This window comes from Dicentrarchus labrax, unplaced genomic scaffold (genome assembly GCF_905237075.1).
Source record: "Dicentrarchus labrax unplaced genomic scaffold, dlabrax2021, whole genome shotgun sequence".
Taxonomy (NCBI): Eukaryota; Metazoa; Chordata; class Actinopteri; family Moronidae; genus Dicentrarchus; species Dicentrarchus labrax.
The window spans coordinates 26,610,519-26,632,252 of record NW_026136707.1 but is presented as its reverse complement, the minus strand read 5'-3'; the positions used below and the strand labels follow the sequence as shown (position 1 = coordinate 26,632,252).

The 21,734-nt window shown below is 39.6% G+C and overlaps 1 protein-coding gene across 4 annotated transcripts in view; it reads left to right on the top strand.

Moving 5' to 3' along the window:
• ascc3 (activating signal cointegrator 1 complex subunit 3) overlaps window positions 1-21,734 on the top strand; it is a 167,363-nt gene that overhangs the window by 24,288 nt on the left and 121,341 nt on the right. For all 4 annotated transcript variants that reach the window (XM_051407231.1, XM_051407232.1, XM_051407230.1 and 1 more), the window contains exons 6-8: window positions 5,033-5,234; window positions 5,866-6,001; window positions 6,972-7,097. In XM_051407231.1, coding sequence (XP_051263191.1) covers window positions 5,033-5,234; window positions 5,866-6,001; window positions 6,972-7,097 — 464 coding nt within the window. The remainder of the gene's footprint in view (window positions 1-5,032; window positions 5,235-5,865; window positions 6,002-6,971; window positions 7,098-21,734) is intronic.

Genomic DNA, 21,734 nt, shown 5'->3' with positions numbered 1-21,734 from the left:
TGGGTGGGTGGGCTAACAAATGCATTACACTCATCAATACGTCACACAGCAGCAACAGCAGCATCACATCAAGTTACAGAAACAACATTGTATACTTTGTTATAGCAAGTGCTCTACGGCAACACTGGGGAGACCAAAAAAGCCAAAAGAATGACCTGATGCCAAAGAAATCTCTCTGTATCTGTTTTCTTTCTCTCTCTCTCTCTCTCTCTCTCTCTCTCTCTCTCTCTCTCTCTCTCTCTCTCTCTCTCTCTCTCTCTCTGTGTACACATCAGCACATGCCAATTGCGCTACAACAACATTATAGAAAAGTATCAGCAACAATTTGCAACACCATGTACCAGAAATAAAACTTATTTACAAAACCAAAGCCCTGTTAGTCCATATATACCAGCAGGCCCTGCCTAGATCTTATCAGCCGCCTCTTAAATGCTATCAGCTTCAAACAAACTGATGTATAATGTTACTTATAAATGAACTTTTTTTTCCTGGACTATCTGATATCAGGTATTTTGAGATAACAACGCAGATAGATAAAAAAAATGTCCGCAGACACGTCTGCAGGCAGGCTGTCAGTGTGGCTGCTGGGGAACGATGTCAGGGCTCCCCTTTGTGAAGTTTGAGAAGGTGGTGAAAAATTTAGTTTGGAGCCCTGCACTGTAACTGTCATGCATCCTACTGGAAACATTTGTCACCATCATCTTTTTTAAATATAACATGTTTCTCCTAAATGACATATAAGGTCAAATATAAGGTAACACTTTTACTGGCTATGATGGAATATATATTGTGTTATAATGTATAGAATAATGCAGTTAAATGACATACTGTACTCCGCTCTCCCTAAATACCAGCTACATTCTGAAAGCTACAGCATAATGATATGTAATAAAAATGCCATCTACAGTAACATGTGTCCTGCTAAGATAACCAAGTGTATTAGATTGTAATGAGAATATAATAATGGAAATCTACACGACTTAATTTTGCTTTTATATCTGCATTATATATCGGCCTCTGCTCTCTAAATATCGGCAACCTGGGGGTCGGGACCCCTACTAAGGGTTGCAGCAGGCCTATTTCTCAGCATTTGGTTGACTTCTGTGAAGAAAAGTAATTGTACAAACTGTATACTATACAGTATACTACTGCCAAGTGCCAGGGACAAGAAAACTGAATTTGTTAAAAAAGAAGCCTATTAAGTCTGTATGATTGTTAAAAAAATACATTATACAGACAGAGAAAGTTTCCTAAACAGGGAATAATCTGCTCAAAATTAATCAAAATCACTCGCCTGGCAGTTACTGAGTTGACTGTTTGGGTTCATTGTACAGTTTTCTATATAATATGAAATATCCATAAAATATGTCACTGAGTGTGGGGTTGTCGGTTTACTCAATGAGAGAACAGTGCTCACTTAAGGAAAAAGGTTGGCAACCACTGTATTAGGGGGCAGCCCTAAATATTAGACTTACATTTATCAGGTGGCCAGAAGCCTTAATATTAAGTGTTATGGTTGCTCCATGTCTCCTGGATGTGTAAATAGGCCCTTTTTTGCTATCCCTTTCAGCATTCAACTATATTTTTATTGTAGTTGTATCTTAACTTTGGCATTACTTCTGTTTGTTTGCACTGTAGCAGCTCTAGAGCCATTGTCAAAGGAGACACACTGAGAGGTGGAACACGGTGGGATGCTGACAGCTCCAACCTGATAGAAATCACCTCCCATTGAGTGCTTGTGTTTGTGTGTACAAATGCCTTTGACTGGGTCATTAAGCATATTTCTTTTCAGTTCTGGTGTGGTACAGTAGGTGTCGAGGAATATGTGCAGAAAAAGACACAGAAATCAGTTTCCCAGACTTGATGTACCTTAGCAAATGGTTCTGTCATGAATTTAACAACAAGATGATGTTTCTCTGACAAGCATTTTAGACAATTTCCTTAGGCCATGATCAGAACAGAGGCTTTTCCCTGTCGCTCAAAAACAAACTAAGCCCACAGCTGTAAGTGTGACAACTAACACAAAAAACAAGGACTCAGTGAAAGCTTGTTGCCTCATCCTCATGCTAACAACAAGGATATCTATTTGGCTACCAGTAGTACTTGGCTAATTTATAGAATTCGTTATTGATTTGAATTCAGTGTTCTTTAAAGAGTTTCTTGACGATTATAGGATTCAAATGCGGGTGAGAGCCATATATTGAAATTGTTAAACCACACTGTGAGCAGACAAAATTATAGGGAGGATTATAGAGTGTGTTTGGTGTGATAGCAGAAATATTTCATTAGCACTGGAGCAGCTGGAGCTGAATTAAGTTCATATTGTAGGCAAAATGGGCACATTTGTGCATTATTCTGCAGTTAAACCAAGGGATTAGATTACCAGCCAATATCGGACAACTAAGTGCATTTTTCTAGTCTCACTGTCATTTCCCAGTCTTAAACTGAGTAACTGTAAATTCACAAGGCTAATGATAACCAGCTACATAGGGCTGTAAGAACATAATAATTCAATATAATTCATTATCAACTTTTAGTAGAATTGTGGAGTGAAGATCTGATCACGTCATGTCATTGTTTTACAGAATTCTGCAATTTAGGATTAGCGGAGCAAACATTTAAATGCAACAGTTTAAAAGAGGAATCCTTTTACTGAGAAAATGATCGACAGATTAATTGATACTGGAAATAATCACTAGTTGCAACCCTGGCTGCCACATCCCTAAAACTTAGCTTAGCTTATCTTGGATAAATGGACATCAGATACTAATGATACTTGATATGTCATCCTCCATCAGATGGAATAATCACAGACGGATATATAAACGGACGTATTTTTCTGCTTAAAATGTAAAAGAATAAATTTGGTAGAGTGCATAAAACAGTTGGAGACCTTAAACTATATCTCTTGAGCACAAATAACCTTTGCATTTTCATTCATTGATTCATGATAAATTATAGAATTAAGGATCTTTTAGTCATTGAGGTTAAGACTTCTACGTCACTGCTAGGTTATAAAAAGTCTAAAAAAATTTTTGGGGGAAAATCTTATTGATTTTAAAGACTACAGTTTCAAATGTGTGAAGACACCTCAAAACCGTCTTGTAAACAAACAAAATCTATCTTGGCGATGCCTTTCACAGTGATTATGGCACCATGATCGCTTGTGGAAATGAGAATCCTGGAGATTTGGAGACAATCACTGTTGGAGACACATAATAAGGCACAATAGCTCCCAGAGAGAGGGAAAGTAAAGGATGGGGAATGGTTTAGACAGAGGAATTGGTGCATAGAGGGTGACAGAGTTAAAGGGGTTGGGAGTTGGAGAGGTAATGGGAGGGAGGGTAAGAGTGACAGGAAGAGGGGGGCTGGCGGAACGAGAGGGAGTCTGTGCAGCAGGTAGAGCCGCTAGACGAGATAAAGAAGAAATCATTCAGTCAATCAGCCCAGGCCGTGGTGCAATCATCAGATCTCATCTGTTTTCAAGAGCAATTCTGCCTTTTATTGAGCTGTTGTGCCTCAAACAGGGAGGCTGCAGTGGGGAACATTAACCCGTGCAATGCCTCATGCACCCTACATCAGTCGGCTCAAGATTATAGCTGAAATATGAATGCATTATTACTGACGCTGGCTTACCTGAGGTTGTTTTCTAAATGAGAACAAACTGTTTATTTATTACTGTTTATCCAGGGATAAATACTCTGAAAGTGCTTAATAAAACAAAAGCAGGTTAGCAATACTACTAATAAAAAGTGAGTAAAAACAATAAAAAATACAAACAACAATAGGTATTAGGCTAAATTGGCAGTAATTGATTTGTTCACAGGGAATAGTGAAGTGAAGAAAGTCTTGTACTGAACTGAATGTTGTGACAAATGTACTCTTAAATCCCTTAGTTCTTGATCATTGTTGAATATAGCATTTGTCTTTAATTCCCACAAAATCTTTTCTCAGTGGTTGTTACTTCATAAAGATTTGCATTGATTAGCATGATGTTTCTACTGCTGTTTCTAATGTACGCTCATCTGTGTTTTGGATTTTGTCTCTCAAAGGCAGTAATATGTACGGAGTCCCTAAAGGGACATGGAAAAAAAAAAAAAAAATGAAACGCTTCTAGTGGCACTAGATAGGATCTAGTGCACACTAGATATGGATGGAGTGTGGCTCATTTGAATATTAAAATTAGCCATGTGTTGATAGGTCACAACACGAAAATGTAACCAATGAAATTACTTATTTTGACACACATTTTAAGCCAATAAGTATTAAACTAACAAGGTAATGTGTCAAAAGGCGGACTATTTTTGTTATTTTCTCAAAAGGAGGACAAATGAGTGTCCGGCTGCAGGACAGGGCATTTAAATGCGGACTGTAACAAAAGAGGTTACAGATTAATTTACATTTATTTATATACTTATTGGCTTAAAATGTGTGTCAAAATAAGTAATTTCATTGGTTAAATTTTTTGATGAACTAGATAGGGATCTAGTGCGCACAAGATAGTATTTAGTGCGCACAAGATAGGGATTTAGTGCTCACTAGATAGGGATCTAGTGCGCACATTATTTAGTGCGCACAAGATAGGTATTTAGTGCTCACTAGATAGGGATCTAGTGCTCACTAGATAGGGATCTAGTGCGCACAAGATAGTATTTAGTGCGCACAAGATAGGGATTTAGTGCTCACTAGATAGGGATCTAGTGCTCACTAGATAGGGATCTAGTGCGCACAAGATAGGGATCTAGTGCTCACAAGATAGGGATCTAGTGCTCACTAGATAGGGATCTAGTGCTCACTAGATAGGGATCTAGTGCGCACAAGATAGGGATCTAGTGTGCACAAGATAGGGATCAGTGTGCACTAGAAATTTCTTTTTTTTTTTTCTCCCTCATGTCCCTTTAGGGGCTCCGTAAATATGTCATCTTTTTGCATTATACTATTATGCTGTCATTTAATCCAGTTCAGGCAAACCTTTGACGTCCTAGCATGTTGGCTTTTATTTACTATATCTTTTTGTTTGTATTTCCTCCAGATGTGAGCCGAAAAGTTGGTGGCGAAGTGAGCAAGCCCACCTATGGTTGCCAGGTGACCATCCATTCAGAGCAGGAGAAGCAAATGATGAAGATGTACCGCAGGGGGGAGAAGAGAGAGAGGAAGAGAGGCAAAGGAACAGATGACAGCGACTCTTCAGACGCTGTCATGCCCTTCGACCCCAAAGAGATGAGAGCCCAGCGGTACATCATATCTCCCGAAACTTTCTCCCAAACTTTCTCTTTTTCCCTTTCCCCTCATTTGTCTTTGTCTGTCCGTCACCTTCTGCGCACCTTCAGCACCAAAAACCGACAAGTTTTTGAATTTTTCATGACAACTTGGCTGGAGCTTTACAAAATAGAAAAAAATGGCACAGGGACGCTACAGCTTGTCACATCTTTTTTTTGGTAGAGGATTTTTCTGAAAGTTTAATTTCAGAGGATGAAAAAAAAGAGCAGTGATCTGTTTAATTAAAAACTTAGCATGGCCAAATCCAGCCCAGTGTGAAGGAAAAGATTAGCAGAGAGGTAAGCCACTTTAGGAAGGAACATAATGCCTCACATCTGTGCCTCTTCATTTGAATCATCAACTGCACTTTTCATTCTAAAGCAAAAATATGGATGGATGTGAGGGTTCATGTATGGAACCAAGTGGCTGCAGATGTGACATTGTGTGTGTAATGTTTTTGTTGAGATGACATTGCTCTTTATTCCTTTCTTCCTTGACTTTGACTTCTTTCTTCTCATCTTGACGTACTATTAGGCACCTTTTATTTACAGTCGCTTCCTTTTCTGGATTTTTCGCGTTCCATATGTCTTGTGTTTTCTCGTACAGGGAGCAGGCCCTGCTGACTGCACGACGGGAGCCTGTACTCAGCAGAGAGAGAGTGTACGAACGCATTCGATATCCCAATGTCTACGACAGCTACGAAGAGGCCACAAAGTCACCTGCATTTGTTGGAGGAGCCAGGGTGAGTTCTGAGTGAAGAGTCCCCTTTTTCATTCTGCTTGCATTGTGTAATGTGCCTGATCCCTGACTTATTTACCACTTCAGCACCAATGTAGGATTCTCCTTCTTTCTGATATTTTTTACTACTGTACTTATTAGGGTTAGGGTTAAAACTAATCACAGTGCAATTCGAATCGAATTCAGTCCTGGTCCATTATGCAACTTATACAGTGTGAAGCCACCAGTGCACATCCACTAAGAATGGACTTTATAGTGAAGTAGGAAACATCTTGTGTCCAGCAGGAAAACTTTAGAAATGAACAACTTTTACATATTCGGAGATTCTGGAATTGATAATGAGGTAGAAGGATTTTAAGGATTTTAATGTGGAAAATATACAAATTATTGTTCCAAGCAGACTATTGTATATATGTCTTTATACATGTCTGTAGGAGATCTTTAAATTCTCTAAAGTAATTCTTCCAAAGTACTACGAAACATACTACGTTCACAAAACAATTGATATCACAAACCAGAGTACCACCAACTACAGTATGACAAAATGTACTACAGAAGCACACCTAACCATGCTGTAAATCACATTAAACTCTCACTACATGCAGAATACAATACACCAAAGGTTTGTCCAAAAAAATTGGATTTTGATAACGTCATTTATTATTTATACAGATTTTAACACCGTATGTCCACTTATGTCCTATTCAATAGGCCTTTACATGCAGGACTACAAATGTACATGTTAAAAACCAACACTGATTAGATCTACAAAGTGTGTTTGATCTACTCTGTGTTTTCAAGGGTGCCTAAAGAACATGGGAATTGAAATATAGCTCAGTTGTTATAGTGTAATAGTCTATTTTGTGACCTTGAATATCCTTCCAAGTTTCAGAGTATGTTTTAAAATCTAGGCGTGTCTTTGAGGTCATTTGTGAGGTCTGGGTTTTCTTCATTTTTGTGTGTGTGACATTCAGATGCTGCTACCCGAGGGAATCCGCAGAGAGAACAATAAGATGTACGAAGAGGTGGAGATCCCACCCAACGAACCCATGGCTCTCGGCTTTGAAGAGAAGCCCGTCTACATCTCTGAACTAGATGAGGTAGGAGCCACTGTGTACTTGTGTGTGTTTGTACGCTAGGATTGGATTACGGTGTTGTTTTGAAGACTGACAGTCAGACATTTCTGAAGTCAGGACGGGTTGGTCAAATCAATGAATATGTTTGTATTGACTCTGCTGACAAACTGTGTTTAGAAAATGTGTATTATTACAGCTGTGACCATATACAAACATAGTTTGAGCTTATGTGAAACGCTCATACAGTGCATGTTCATGAACAATAATTTCTGTAGCATCAAGAAGTGCCCGCTCAATCTGAAGGTAGAGGAAAGAGAAAAGAAGAAGTGCCAAAAGAAAAAGAAACCTGTTGGAATCTTGAGTCACCGTGAAGTTGCCAAGCAACCACTGGTGACTCCAGGAAGTCAAGGAATAGTTCCCAGCCAAGAAATACTTGAGCAGCTAACTGGCTATAAAAACACAAGTTGTTTTTATGTACATGTCTGTGTTTGGATTAAACAAACGACCAAAACATGTTAATTAGTCAAATTTAGAGGTGTTGGTAGGATCATTTTTAATATTTGGACAGAGCCAGGCTAGCCGTGTCTTTATGCTGAGCCAAGTGTACAGATATGAGAGTGGCATCGATCTTATCATCTCACTCTTGGCAAGAAATGGAATTAAATTTCACAAAGGCCAAAATTAAACTTTGACAAATATTTTGTTCATATACTTTCTGCAAATCAGTATTTCATCAAAGATAATTTATTAATTAATAGAACCTTACTGAATTGTCTGTACTACAATGATGTTTCCATCGTTCCCTGTCGCAATGTTGAGCCTAACTCCAAGATAGCTACATCTCTGATAGCTCTTTCATCACAGTTAAGTTTCAGGTCATTTTTGGTCTTTCAGGTTTTCTTTTGTCTGGAAGGTCTCAGCACAGCCTTTGGAAAATGATGTGCCTCCATTCAAATCACACAGCCCAGCCATGGCAGTCCAGCCAACATGTATATGTTATGTAAATGTATACTTGGATACCAAGTATGGCCACAATGGGCAACTTATGTGAGGGCCACTTTTGTCATCTAAGTAGTCCCATATCGGTGAACCTATGTGGGTCTTAGTTAGAAAATGAGAGCAAGGGGTTAGAGTGTGCAATATAAGTGGGGCCCATTTGGGTTGGTAAATGCTCAATTGGGACCCACCTAACACCCAGAGTAATCCTGCATAAAGCCTATATGGGCAATTGAAATGGGGCCATTATGGAACCCATAGACAATCCCATATAGCGCCCATTTTCTGCTCACCTAGTACCAACATGGGCCCTACCAAACTTTGGCTGGGAGTTGCCACTGCCTCGTGTCAGTGATGATGATGATGATGATGATGATTGCTTTTAGTTTTTCTGTACAGTTCCACGCTGTGATATTATTAAGCATCCATTGGTGAATCTCTCAGCCCCTTAAACATCAACTTTGGTTTCCCACCAGCACTGAGAACTGTACAGTACATATTAGACTGGTGTTGATTGGTGATCTTATTTTATGTCGACGATAGGAGGAATGATCGATGATTGGTTTTCCTACACTGATATTAAGGTGATTTTAATTTACTAACTTACTAACAGAACTAAGATGAAAAAGATGAGAAGATAGGTCTCTCAAACAACAAATTTCAACTGATACTTAGTTTTTAATTTATTTGAAACTTTTATTTCTTACAAATGTTGAAAGCTAAACCCAAATGTAAGTTCAGTTCAGTTTTATTTATAAAGCACCAAATCACAACAGAAGTTAAAGTATCTCAGGACACTTTTTATATAGAGCAGGTATAGACTGTACGCCTTATCTAAAATGAAATTATGAATAATGAAATTATTTACAGACACCCAACAGTTCCCACCAAGAGCAAGAACTTGGGGACAGCGGCAAGGAAAAACTTGTTTTTAAGAGGCAGAAACCTCGGACAGACCCCGGCTCTAGGTGGGTGGCCGCCTGCCTCGACTGGTTGGGGTTAGAGAGAGAGAGGGTGTAGAGAGGGGTGGGCGTGGGAGATGTACCGCAGCAATAGTAGTAACAATAACAACTATAATAATAATAATAATAATAATAATAATAATAATAATAGCAATACAATTATTAGTAATAATAATAATAGTTTCAGTAAGTGGATTTCAGGTAGGCTTTAGGTTGAATAAAATGGGACTCTTACCTAGCAGTGGATTATTTTCTCAGATGGGCATACCAGGGAGCATTTTGAAGTACGTCTGTATGGACACTAGGACTTGCCTGCATGTTCAGCTGCCAGGAGAGTTTGCCGATGCCCTGGGTGTATATATGCTTCCTGTTATCCTCCATCTCAGTGAACAGGAGAGGACTGTGGCTGTAATGGCCAGTGAGTGATGTTCCTTCCTAATGGAAGTGCTGTAGCTCTCAGCCGGCTGTCAGCCGACACAATGACCCGTCAGTCTGACTGACAACTTGACTGACAAACCCACACTCATACTGGTACATACATTCCCCCTAGCCTCTGGCAGGCTTTACCCAGCCATCACAGGGCCATATTAGAGGGCAGCAGGCTGAAAAAGCAGGAGCTGAATCTGCTTAAGCCCTTGGGAAAGAGGTACGGCAGGAGGACGAAAAATATGCCACAAACATTATTGTCTTTGAAAGGTTCTGCTCCCATCCTGTCTGCCTAAGTGGCTTTGTAATCCATCATTACTGCATCACTAGTGAAGATGCAACAGTGCGAAAGGTCAGCCCTTCTTCTCTGAATCTGGCCTTTTGTTGATGAAGGCCCTAAAGTATGATGCCCGTAAACCTCAGAAGCATTTTGTCACACTTCAGGAGACTAGTGTAACTGCTCACCTCTCTTAACCTTCCTGTCACTCATGCTAATGGACATCATAACAAACCAGCTCCAGCTTTGGTGCATGTTTGTGTGTGTGTGTGTGTGTGTGTGTGTGTGTGTGTGTGTGTGTGTGTGTGTGTGTGTGTGTGTGTGTGTGTGTGTGTGTGTGTGTGTGTGTGTGTGTGTGTGTGTGTGTGTGTGTGTGTGGGTATATATATATATGTGTGTAATTGACTGTTTGTGGATGGAAGTGCATGCGTGTGTATTGTGCCATGACAAATTGATAAACGGATGGTTTAATCACGTCTACGCTGTTGCTCTTGTTGTTTTCACAGTTTACGATACTGGCTCAGGGTGTGTGTGTGTGTGTGTGTGTGTGTGTGCGTGTGCTCCCAGTGTGTTTGCACTGTGAGTGCTGAGGTCTCTTTAATGCTGTCAATTTCAATCCTCATCATCTTTGACAATTAATCCTTCCATCAGTCACAGGGATGTGTCCACAGAGACTAGCGTGTTGTACAATCACATACTGTAGCATTATGTATTTATGAGTAGCAGTGTTCATGTCTTCGGCTTTCTTCCTTCTAGTTTAGATTGTTTCTACCTGCCAGTGCTTTCAACTTTGGCAGGTAAAAGCCTCTGTGTGAAGTTGAGATGACACATCTTAAGAAGCTTGGAAAAAACCTGTTTGGAAAAGGGTTAGGTTTGCTTTTGTGTGTGTACGTGGACATGTTTTCTTGAAGGCTTAGTCATCCTGGACTTTAAAGATGAAAGTCAAAGGACCCAGGGGCCTATTTTATCAATGCATACGTTGAATAAGTTCTAAATGTGTGTGTAGGAAGAAAATTGATATATCAAACATACACCTGCCCAACTTGCATGATACATGCAATGTACAATGATAAATCTCACCTGTCCTTCCATCTGCTTGTGCACAATGCCAAGTATGGTCCATACTTAGTTTGTTGTCACACAATTATGAGCAAATGTGGTAAAAGTGCCTGAGATCATAATAATAATGGTTAAAACAAACTGGTTCATTTGACATTTCCACAAGTGGCTTGTCCATATTCTCCCCCCTAATAGTCACCTCACCGTTAGTCACTGAGAATAGTCAACGCACTCTTCATTAGTCGGATAGTCGCAGAAAAACAAAAACAAAGTTAAACTCCCTTCGGGAGCTGCACCTTGTCACCAGGACCAAAGTATCGGAGGATTGTTGCAACATAACACACATCTCATAAAACAGGGAGTCACTTCCTGGTGTACTGCTACATATGCTAACTGTACTAGCTGCTGCCACTAGCTAGTTAGCTATCAGTCCTGTTAGCTGACTTGCCCCAGACTGGGTACTCAAAGGACCGGGAATAGTGCTAAGGAGCAGGGATGAAACATGAGTCCGAACCGGAGCTGGGTGGACCAACCGGGCCGAATTTGCTGGCTCCGACCAGGACTCTAACTTTGGGGGGAAAGAGCTATCCAGCACAAGACAGGAGGCAACAACTGGGTAGTTACTTTGGTAACGGGCAAAAAATATTATCAAATGCCATTGCACACACATAGTAAATGGTGAATTAACAGTGTTATGAGTCAGTGTTCAGTTCAGCGACTAACCTGCATTTATTTTAGTGAGGAATCTTAATTTTTTAAACGTTCTGCCTCTCATTCCCACGATCTTCTCCCACTAAAAGAGCGCAGCTACAATGGAGGCTGAACACGCTGAGTTCATCTTTATGGATTATATTGATGATTAATCATGATGTGTGTTATTAATGGTGTTATTAATGACTCAGAATGAAACATAGTTTGGAGACCAGACAGACTCTGGGATTACTCCTTGTGTGGCCCCCTGGTGCTGACCACAACAACGTCAAGAATCTTGTTACAAGATGCAAAATTGTATCGTGTGAACAGTATCTGATGACTTTGAAAGTCATGTAGTGTGACCAAGGCATTATATGGAGCCGAAGGGGCATAGTGATGCATTAGGGAAGAAACCAGACAAAAAAGAAACATTATTGGTGTAATTGTGATTATAATTGGGCGGGACCTCGCCATCAACCTACATCGGGGCCTGCATGGTGGTCGCCCGCCACAGCCGCGCCACGCCGCATCGTTGGAAGACAAGGGAGACTGCTCTACGTCGTCACGCGTTTCAGACACTGTGCAAAAGACTTAGGCATTTAAAACTTCACGCAAATCAGATCAAAGTTGCCATGCAGCGCTTACTTCCTGTTGCCAGTAGGTGGCGCTATCACTATATCTGAATATTGTCATGTAGTTGTGTTCAGTGCGGGACTCTTATCACACGTGAAGTTTCATTGGAACCATGTACACTGAAGTTATGAGGACGTGTTCAGGGTGGGACTGTTACAGAATATGTGAAGTTGAGTGGAGATTGGACATTGTTCACTGAAGTTATGAGTACTATCTGTTTTATGGCGAATCGGCGGAATTTGACACGTCGTCACGTGCACGCGGTTCGACGTACAGTCAGAAATAGCACAACTTTTCATCTACAGTTTGTTTCGATTGTACTGACCAATTTTGAAATTGATCCGATATATTCCCTAGGAGGAGTTTGTTCAAATAAAACACGAAAATCACCAAAAAATTCAAAATGGCCAACTTCGATGCCACGCCACGGACGCGCCCTTTAATGTACATGCACATATAGCATAACTTTTTAAATCAATCTGATGAATTCCCTAGGAGTTTGTTCGTTCAAATACAAGACCACGGAATTTAAAATGGCCAACTTTGACGGCACGCCACGGACACGCCCTTCGACGTACAGTCACAAATAGCACAAATTTTAATCAGCAATGTTTTTTAACTGTACTCACCAATTTTGAAGCAGATCCGATAAATTCCCTAGGAGGAGTTCGTTCAAAATGGCCGATTTCCTGTGGGGTTTGGGGTATAACTCCAAGAGGCTTTTCTGTACGTCTTGGTGCGTTACACGTGCCTATCAAGTTTCATACATATCGGTGAAACGTGGCCCTTTGTTTAAATATTGTAGGCGGCGCTACATACACGACAAACATGTTCTTTGGTATGTGAGCTACAGGCACCAGTCTACACGTGCCCTGTGAATTTCATATTCATAACTATTATGGTCTACACACAGCAGCACTTTGTTATTTAAACTGCCACCAGAGCGCAACCTAGTGGCGGATTGTTGACATCTTTTTTAGCGAGCCTCAGGGAGCCATGGGCAACCATCGTACCAAGTTCGAAACTTGGTTGTGACGATGTCCAGTGACAAATAAGAGTTTGCATTATGAGCAATTCAAAAATGTTTTAATAAATAGTTTTAAAAGCTTGCATCAGGTTTGTAAAAATGTATATTTTGTATTTCTGTTGGTTTCATGTAATTTTAAATAGCTTTTGAACCATTTTTTACAAAAGGAAAGACGGATTGCCCCTGAAAATGTCAAGTGGTGTAACCACAACAAAAGGAGAAACATTAAATATCTATTTCCACCCAGAGTGTATGCAAGTGTAATTGTAAAAACATTTACTTAATTTTAATATATTACTTGAAAATAGATTTTATTAGGATTATTTTAAAACAAAATTTTAATGCGTATTATAGACCAGGACAAATGCTGAAAACCCTTGGCATTTTCTAAATAACATTTGACAAATTATGTATAAACTGTTATAAATATATGTTATAAATATGGTATTACATTGCAATAGAGGATTACATCTTATTCCCCATGAATTTTCCTGTAAATTATAATATTTTTATGAAAAATACTGGTTACACCAATTGACACAAACCAGTTACACCACCTGACCATGTTGCTTTTACAGAAGAAATTGGCACTACTAATCAAGCATGACAGTCAACAAGGTCAATTGAACTTGTGCTTTTTTAAAAAAAGCAAAAAACATCAACAACAAGAATTGGGTGTTTTCTATTGTTAATTAATTTAAGAATCAGTTTAGGAAACAAACATGGCAACAACATGTGAACTTCTGCTTTTTTATGAAATCATTTACAAAAACAAACATAGAAAAATTATGTGAACTCATGTTCTTTTATGAATTAATTTAAGAAACACATATTCTCATCCCTACAGAGAAAGCTGGCTACTTCCTCTCTTGTCTTTTGTGAGGCTTTCTTTTTGTTTTTCATTTTGCTCTTTTCACTGACCATTTTCTTTTTTTTCTTTTGCCAATCCAGTTTCCTCTGTATCTGTTTTGTCTTTTGTTTTGCTGCCTGGAGTTCCCTTTTAACTTTGCAAAGTTTAGAGCGATTCAAGCCCCTGGCCAGTGGAGGCGCAGTGAGAAACACCTTTGTGTAATTTGCGTTGTAGAGACGGAGGCCGCACTCGACCACACAACAACAACATGGCAACCGAAGCAGGTAGCAGCAGTGTTAAACCAGCGCCTTCAACTTTAAAAGCAGACATTTAGACTCAATTTGGATTTCAGTGTAAACCCGGAACACAGGAAATAGACAAAAGTAAGGTAGTGTGTAAGCTGTGCCAGGCAGTACTAAAATACTGCAATAACACCATGCAGATGCTCTGCAGCAACCCGCGGCTAAACCTGTGGATTCAAAAGACGCAACTCGACAGATCCTTCCTTTGCAAACTGTCGCCCTCTACAACCGTCCAGATGAGTATGCATGGGCTCAGGATTTTCAAGATGCTGAATTTGCTCATCTGATGTGTCCATAGATGGTGGGGTTAAGTTGAGAATATCAGCAAGCACCCTTTTCTGTTCTCTGTGGTCGCTGATACTTTCTCCACTTTTGCCTCAACTTCCCCTGCTTTGATTTGGAAAGCTTAGCTATTGGAGTACCTTTAGTCTTTCCCTCTCTTTTTCTCCTTTGATAACTAAATAGTAAAATAGAAAATAAAAGCAATTAGTCTAAATCACTACATTACTCTGACTTTCAGTAGACAGTAACTCACTGGAAAAGTCTGTCTGTGTGTGTGTGTGTGTGTGTGTGTGTGTGTGTGTGTGTGTGTGTACAACCACCTTTCGTGCCTTTTGGCAAGGTAAATGGCCCTTGCTGCAGGATCTGCATTGACTCGTGCTCTGACGAGTCACTTTTTCTTTGCTTGATAATGGCATCTATTGGGGGGAAAGAGGCTCTATTATATTACAATATTTATGAAACAATAGAAAGTTAAGAAATGTAATCTTACAGATCTAAATTTTAATCTTTGATTAACGTTTATCATATTATTGGAGTTTCAAGTCTTTTTAAAGCTGCCGTTCATTTTCAACATTGTCACTGTTCACCCACTGCTGCTTCATTATGAAATCACATATATTATATATAGCTTAAAGTTGAAAGTGAATGGAATACAAAGATGTATTAATTATATATTTAATATGTATTCAAGCTAAACATTTCAAAAATATTAAAGCCATGCAAAATAATGATTTTATCGTAACCTTCCATAGCTTTGATAATAAAGTTGTGGATTTGTGAGATTAGAGTTGTGAACTTTTTTCTAAGAACAACACTTAACACTTAAAAATAGTTCCACATAGTAAGTTAGTTAACATTACATCTTAAATCAGCATAAATTTTTTTTGGATATTTGACTAAATCAGCCTCTAACCAAAAGGAATGTAATAAAAGTCAAATGGTATAACCGGTTACACCATTTGACTTTTAAATTCAAATTCAAATTAAACAGGCATTATGATGGACACCTATGTAAGCACATGGCCTTGATGTGAAGATTTCAAACACATTTTTTCAAATAAATACTTATTTTTACAGTTATTATGAATTATAAATGGTTTCCTAAGGTCATACCATTTGACATGTAACTCTAAGCACACCTGACCATACCCTAAACATGTCAAATTATCAAGATTTCAAAGAGAGCTACTAACCTTGGCATGCAGCAGTTAGGTTAATCAGGGGTCCTTCTTTGTGATATAATTTCCTGCCACATGGTGTTCTTACACAAATGAACAAAATGGCTCCTTGAATGTTGGTTACACTGCCTTGACAATTTAGGAAGTTGACTTAACAGACACAACTCCCCAAATTAGTTATAATATTCAGAACAATGATGTTCCATTTATTTTATTCATTGTTAAACAACACAAATGTAGGAATATGCCAAACTAGTTGATAATGTGTTTTATTGAGAATTTCACCTTCTTTGAACAAGTTTAAGTATTTGGTACTAGTTTTTATGGTTACACCACATTGACATTTTTACCATTATCCCCTGAATATTCTCTCAAAATTTATCAAATCCAGAAATTTTAGACTAGGTCTTCAAAAGGAAGAATGTATTCAAGTAATTTGTGAGTTTATTTTCAAATTTTAACCTTTTTAAATTTAACTAAACCATAGAAGCACAAAAAAAATGCCGATGTGGAGATATAAACTTCTTCATTATAAACAGCGCCACTTTTTTTTTTTTGACGCAAAATCCACAGGAAGTGCTAATTTTATAACATGCTTATTTTTTGAAAAATCAAAATTCTTCAAATTACTTTTTTTGCCAGGACGGTCCCCAGATGCTACGTTAAAAGTTTTGTGCGAATCGGACAAAAAGCGCATAGGAGGAAAACAAAAACGTAGTTAATCGATATTTCGCGCTCTAGCGGAAAAGAATTATAGGGGGAAATGGGCGTGGCCTATATAGGGAGATGTAGCTCCATTCACCGAACGCCTGGATATAAGGTTTTTGAATGTGCCACAAACGAGGCGAGAGTCATTAAGAAACGAAAAAGTCACACACTTTTCTTAATAGTAGTGCCACCTAGTGGCCGACCCGAAAACGACGCATAGAATATCTAAGTTACACCAGGTCTGACCACTTGGCAAATAAAATTGAAATATTGTATATGTTCAGGGCGTCAAAAATGCAGTCAAAGTTCTGAAAAATAATAATCATAGCAGAAACAATAGGGACCTCCAGCAGGTTGCTGGCTCGGTCCCTAATAATGGAAAATGGAAATGCAGACCCAGAGATATCATCTTTTTTTATTCCATGCATTGCATGCAAAGCAATTCCATTTGAAAACGCATCCTTAACTCCAGCCAGCTAAAAATATAACATTAATTTTGTGTGTGTAAAAATATTAGGCTAATAATAGGCTAATTAGGTCCGAAGGTCCGTCCCCCACAGAGTCTGCGTAGAAAAACTCTGGCTCTTGGACAAATCTAGTTGAATACCCCTGCCTTAAAGTGAATGACCTGTTGTCACATGTCAGGGTTAGACCAATCATGGCTCGGTCCCTAATGTTTTTGCTGTTTATTATTTTTAGCCCCTTTCACTGTATTTTTGACCCCCTGAACATATACGAAAAGTCAATTTTTTGGGGCAAAGTTGTCGGGCCTGGTGAAAAATTGGATATTCTTTGCATTACTTTCAGGTCGGCCACTACAAAGGCCACTAGGCGGCGCTACTTTTAAGCAAAGTCCATTAGGCTAATAACTCCCACATCGTTCGTCGCACATTCAAAAACCTTATATCCACGCGTCCGGTGAATAGAGCTGCAATTGTTTTCCGCTAGAGCGCGAAAAGTCCATAAACTACGTTTTCGTGTTCCATCCATGCGCTTTTGTCCGACTCGCACGAAACCTTTCACGTAGCATCTGGGGACCACCCTGGCAAAAAAAGTTATTTAATAGTATTCGGATATTTAAAAAAAATACATTTTTCGTCAAAAAAGAAAGTGGACCGTTTTTCCACATTGGTATGTCTGATTGACACCAACCTTGGGTCCATAGTTCCCCATGTCTTCATTGGGCACTGTGCACAATTTCAGGCCATCGCCACAAGGTGCGCTCTTTAAATTGAAGAACTTTATATCTCCACATCGGCACGTGTGATTAAAACGAAACTTGGTACGATGATTGCCCATGGCTCCCTGAGGCTCACTTAAAAAGGAGAAAAAAACCACGCCACTGGGTGGCGCTCTGGTGGCAGGGTAAATCACTGTGCAGAGATCGTAATAGTTATGAATATGAAAGTCACAGGGCACGTGTAGACTTGTGCCTGTAGCTCACATACCAAAAATTGTGTTTGTCGTGTTTGTAGCGCCCCCTACCGTATTTCAACAAAGCAGCCCCGGTGCCACGTTTCACCAATATGTATGAAACTCGGTAGGCACTTGTAACGTGCTGAGACCTACAGAAAAGCCTCTGGGATCCATGCCCCAAACCCCACAGGAAGTCGGCCGTTTTGATTTTCATTTTCACATTTTCGCGTTGTATTTGAACAAACTCGTTAAAAGTGACTTATCGGATCTGGTTCAAAATTGGTCGGTACAGTTAAAAAACCTTCTTGATTAAATATTGTGCTATTTGTTCATGTACATTGAAGGGCGTGTACGTGGCGTGGCATCGAAGTTGGCCATTTTGAATTCTGTGGTCATTTTCGGTGAATTTCTCGCACGTGTGATTAAAACAAAACTTGGCACGATGATTGCCCATGGCTCCCTGAGGCTTGCTAAAAATTTGTCAACAATCTGCCACTAGGTGGCGCTCTGGTGGCATGGTAAATCACTGTTTGGAGACCGTAATACTTATGAACATGAAATTTACAGGACACGTGTAGACTGTTGCCTGTAGCTCACATACCAAAAATCATGTTTGTCATGTTTGTAGCGCACCCTACAGTATTTAAAAAAAGCAGCCCCAGCGCCACATTTCACCTATATGTATGAAACTAGGTAGGCACGTGTAACGTGCCAAGACCTACAGAAAAGCCTCTTGGAGCCATACCCCCAAGCCCACGGGAAGTCGGCCATTTTTATTTAAAAATTGGTCAGTACAATCATAATAATGAAAAGTTGAGCTATTTGTGACTGTGCGTCGAACCGCGTGCCAGTGACGACTTTTGAATTCAGCCGATTCGCCATAAAACAGTCCTCATAACTTCAATGTGCAATGTCCAATCTCCAATAAACTTCATATATTCTGTAACAGTCTCGCCCTGAACACGTCCTCATAACTTCAGCGTACGTGGTCCAATCTCAATGAAACTTCATGTGTTTGATAACAGTCCCGCCTTGAACACGTCTACATGGCAATATTCAGACATAATGATAGCGCCACCTACTGGCAACAGGAAGCGCTGCGTGGCGAAAATTTTCATGTTGTGGTCCGCATGTGTTATGACGGCACGTGACGTGGCTGCAGCACGCCCCGAGTTGCGTGGAGTGCGAGGTCCTGCCCAATGCTGCTTGCAGCTTTAATTTACACATGCATCGGCTTTATGCCAGTCCCAGGCAGGCTCAAGTCTAATAGTCCACATACACACCTGGCAGGTCCTCATTGACACCCTGCTGTCAGAATGTCTGCATCTGCATTCAGAACAAGTTCTGTCCCCATCAAACATGCTACATATTTGCAGTGAATTATTATTTGTGAAATATTATTATGGATCTTATCTTTTAATGGTTGTTTAGCCTAGGGTAGCATAAGGGATGTTCCACCTCATAAATATGCCATTTGTTTGTTGAAAGTTTGGAGAAAAAGTGTAACTGAAGAGTTTTCACATTGTTGTCAAAAAACTAAAATGCTAAAACAACAAAAAAAATGGTTTATGGTAGTTGGCCACCAATATAGTACTGCATTCTCACTGCCACCAACACCTGCTAATGAGCTAAGTTAAATATGCAGCCCCTGTTGACACACATGGCCAGTTACTGTACTTGGTCTTAATAGGTTTAACCGCCATTGTTACCTCTACTCTCACCCCATTCTCTCTGTGGATTGTTTGTGTTTCAGTGTAACTGAACACCATGACTATAAAACAGTGCCAGAGCAGAAATAAAAATAATATGTTCAAACTGGTTTCACATTAATCTGGATATTGTTTGGATGGAGGTACAGCGTTTTGATCGGGCAGTGTTTGTTCATTTCTGTTGCTTTGACGTACATTCTTGTTGGTGACTGTTTTAGCGTGTTTCGGGACATGAAACTCACAGGCATTCAATGTTTCTTTAACTTTCTCCTGACGCTGCATAATGCAATACTTTAAAAGCTTTGCAGTATTTGTCTTTGGGCTCAGTGTTGATCGGCACATTTTGGATCTAGTGTATGAAGTAAGGGATCTTTTAACCCCAGGCGTGTGTTCTAGTGGGCCAGTTGGAGTTAAACATCCAGTACAGACAAGTGTGGTTGGGTTTCCTTTAGTCCTTTAGTTCCAGACTTTCTACATGCATTGTTATATTCTGCACAGTCTAATAAAGCAGAGCTATTTTCTTCTTCCACCACCTGTGTGAACTTAAAAGCTTCTGCCTTGATCTAGATGTAGGTGCAAATACCTGAATCAATGGTTAGAAGCTGTTAGCTGGAACATGTTTAAGGCTCCTCCCTCCTCCTCCATGTATGTACACATCAGCCACAATGGGAGACACCAATAAATGTGAATCACAGCCATGTTTTCTGCTTGCTGAAAACATTCTTGTACTTTAAGTAGGTTGCGTTCAAGCAGAGAACATTCCAGCTTTGTTATCTTAATATAACATTACAGCTGTTTCCTCAAAGTCTGAAATAGTTTAAACACATGTGAATAATAATGTCACCATCGGGCAGACCAGTTTTGATCAGTCAATAACCTGGCATCCTCAAAAGATCTTTTCCATCAGGAAAAGCCTTCAGTGCTTTTCTTTGCTCTTCTTTCAGTGAAGAAATTCTCTCCAGTTCTGATAGAGCTGATGCTAGCATCATGATGCTAAACTCTTTAGCAGCTACCATTGTTGTTTTCAAATAAACAGTCGCTTCTCACAGACGTTATCATGCACACCTAGTGTTAAACTACACCCGTAGCTTATAGCGCATAGCTGTCATTAGTTCCTCAAAGGACGCTGATTGGTCCGAACCACTGTGGTTCGTACACAAGCACATAGCTTGAAGCTGTCAAGATGGATTCCTGCACGATTTTATGATTTTGTGAGTCTAGCTGCCTCGCATGGTTAGTTTGTCAAGACAACCAAAATTCCTAGATATTCATCATCAAAGTTACAGATCAAAGAAACTCCAGGCAGAGCAGAATTGATCTGTAAAACTGTGCCATATTTTATTACAACAATGGCGTGTCTTGCTTATATCTACTGTATTAGGTCTCAACCTTTAGTACAGCATTATGATTACTATCTGTAAGAATGCGAATGAGCACTTTTGGCAATTCAGGATCACAGGACACTTGAAGAATTTTAAGGAATCTTTGACATAAATATACAGATAAATCAGTTGTCAGGACCAATTGGTATTGATTGGTTTTCGATTAATTGGGAGTATTCAGGATGGATTAAAGAGATGCAACTACCTCCAGGGAGCTCATTTCCTAGGTAGAAAACTATCAATATCACAGGAAGATGTTTTGGATTCTGATGTACGGAGTTATCAGTGAACTGTTTTTTCGTGTGCTGTCTATCAGACATTCAGTCATTACTGAAATCCTGCCCTAGCTACTGCTGCAAAGATTTGAACCTAAACAATCCGAATAGGAGCTGAAATAAATTCTCTGCAGCTCCATCTTTGTCTTCTTTTACTTTCTAAAAGGCTTATCTCTTTTTTTTTTCTTCTCTCAGTTTCTCCCTAGCTCACTAGCAGTTTTCCCTTCATCTTTGAAAGTCCCTGTGTAACTGATATAGATTGATATGGAACCTCTTCTGCTGAGCGATGTGAATTAGCCTCAGTCAAGCAGCGGCTCTATTCATTAACTTAAGCCTGGGCAACTCTGGAACAAAGTGCCTCACTCCTCTAAAGCACCGGCGCACAATGCCTAATAAGTCTTTACGTGCTATTAGGAAGGCTTTGAAAGGCAGGCTGAAAAGTCTGATGCTCCCCCCCTCCTCTTCCCGTTTACACTGAGTGCCGAT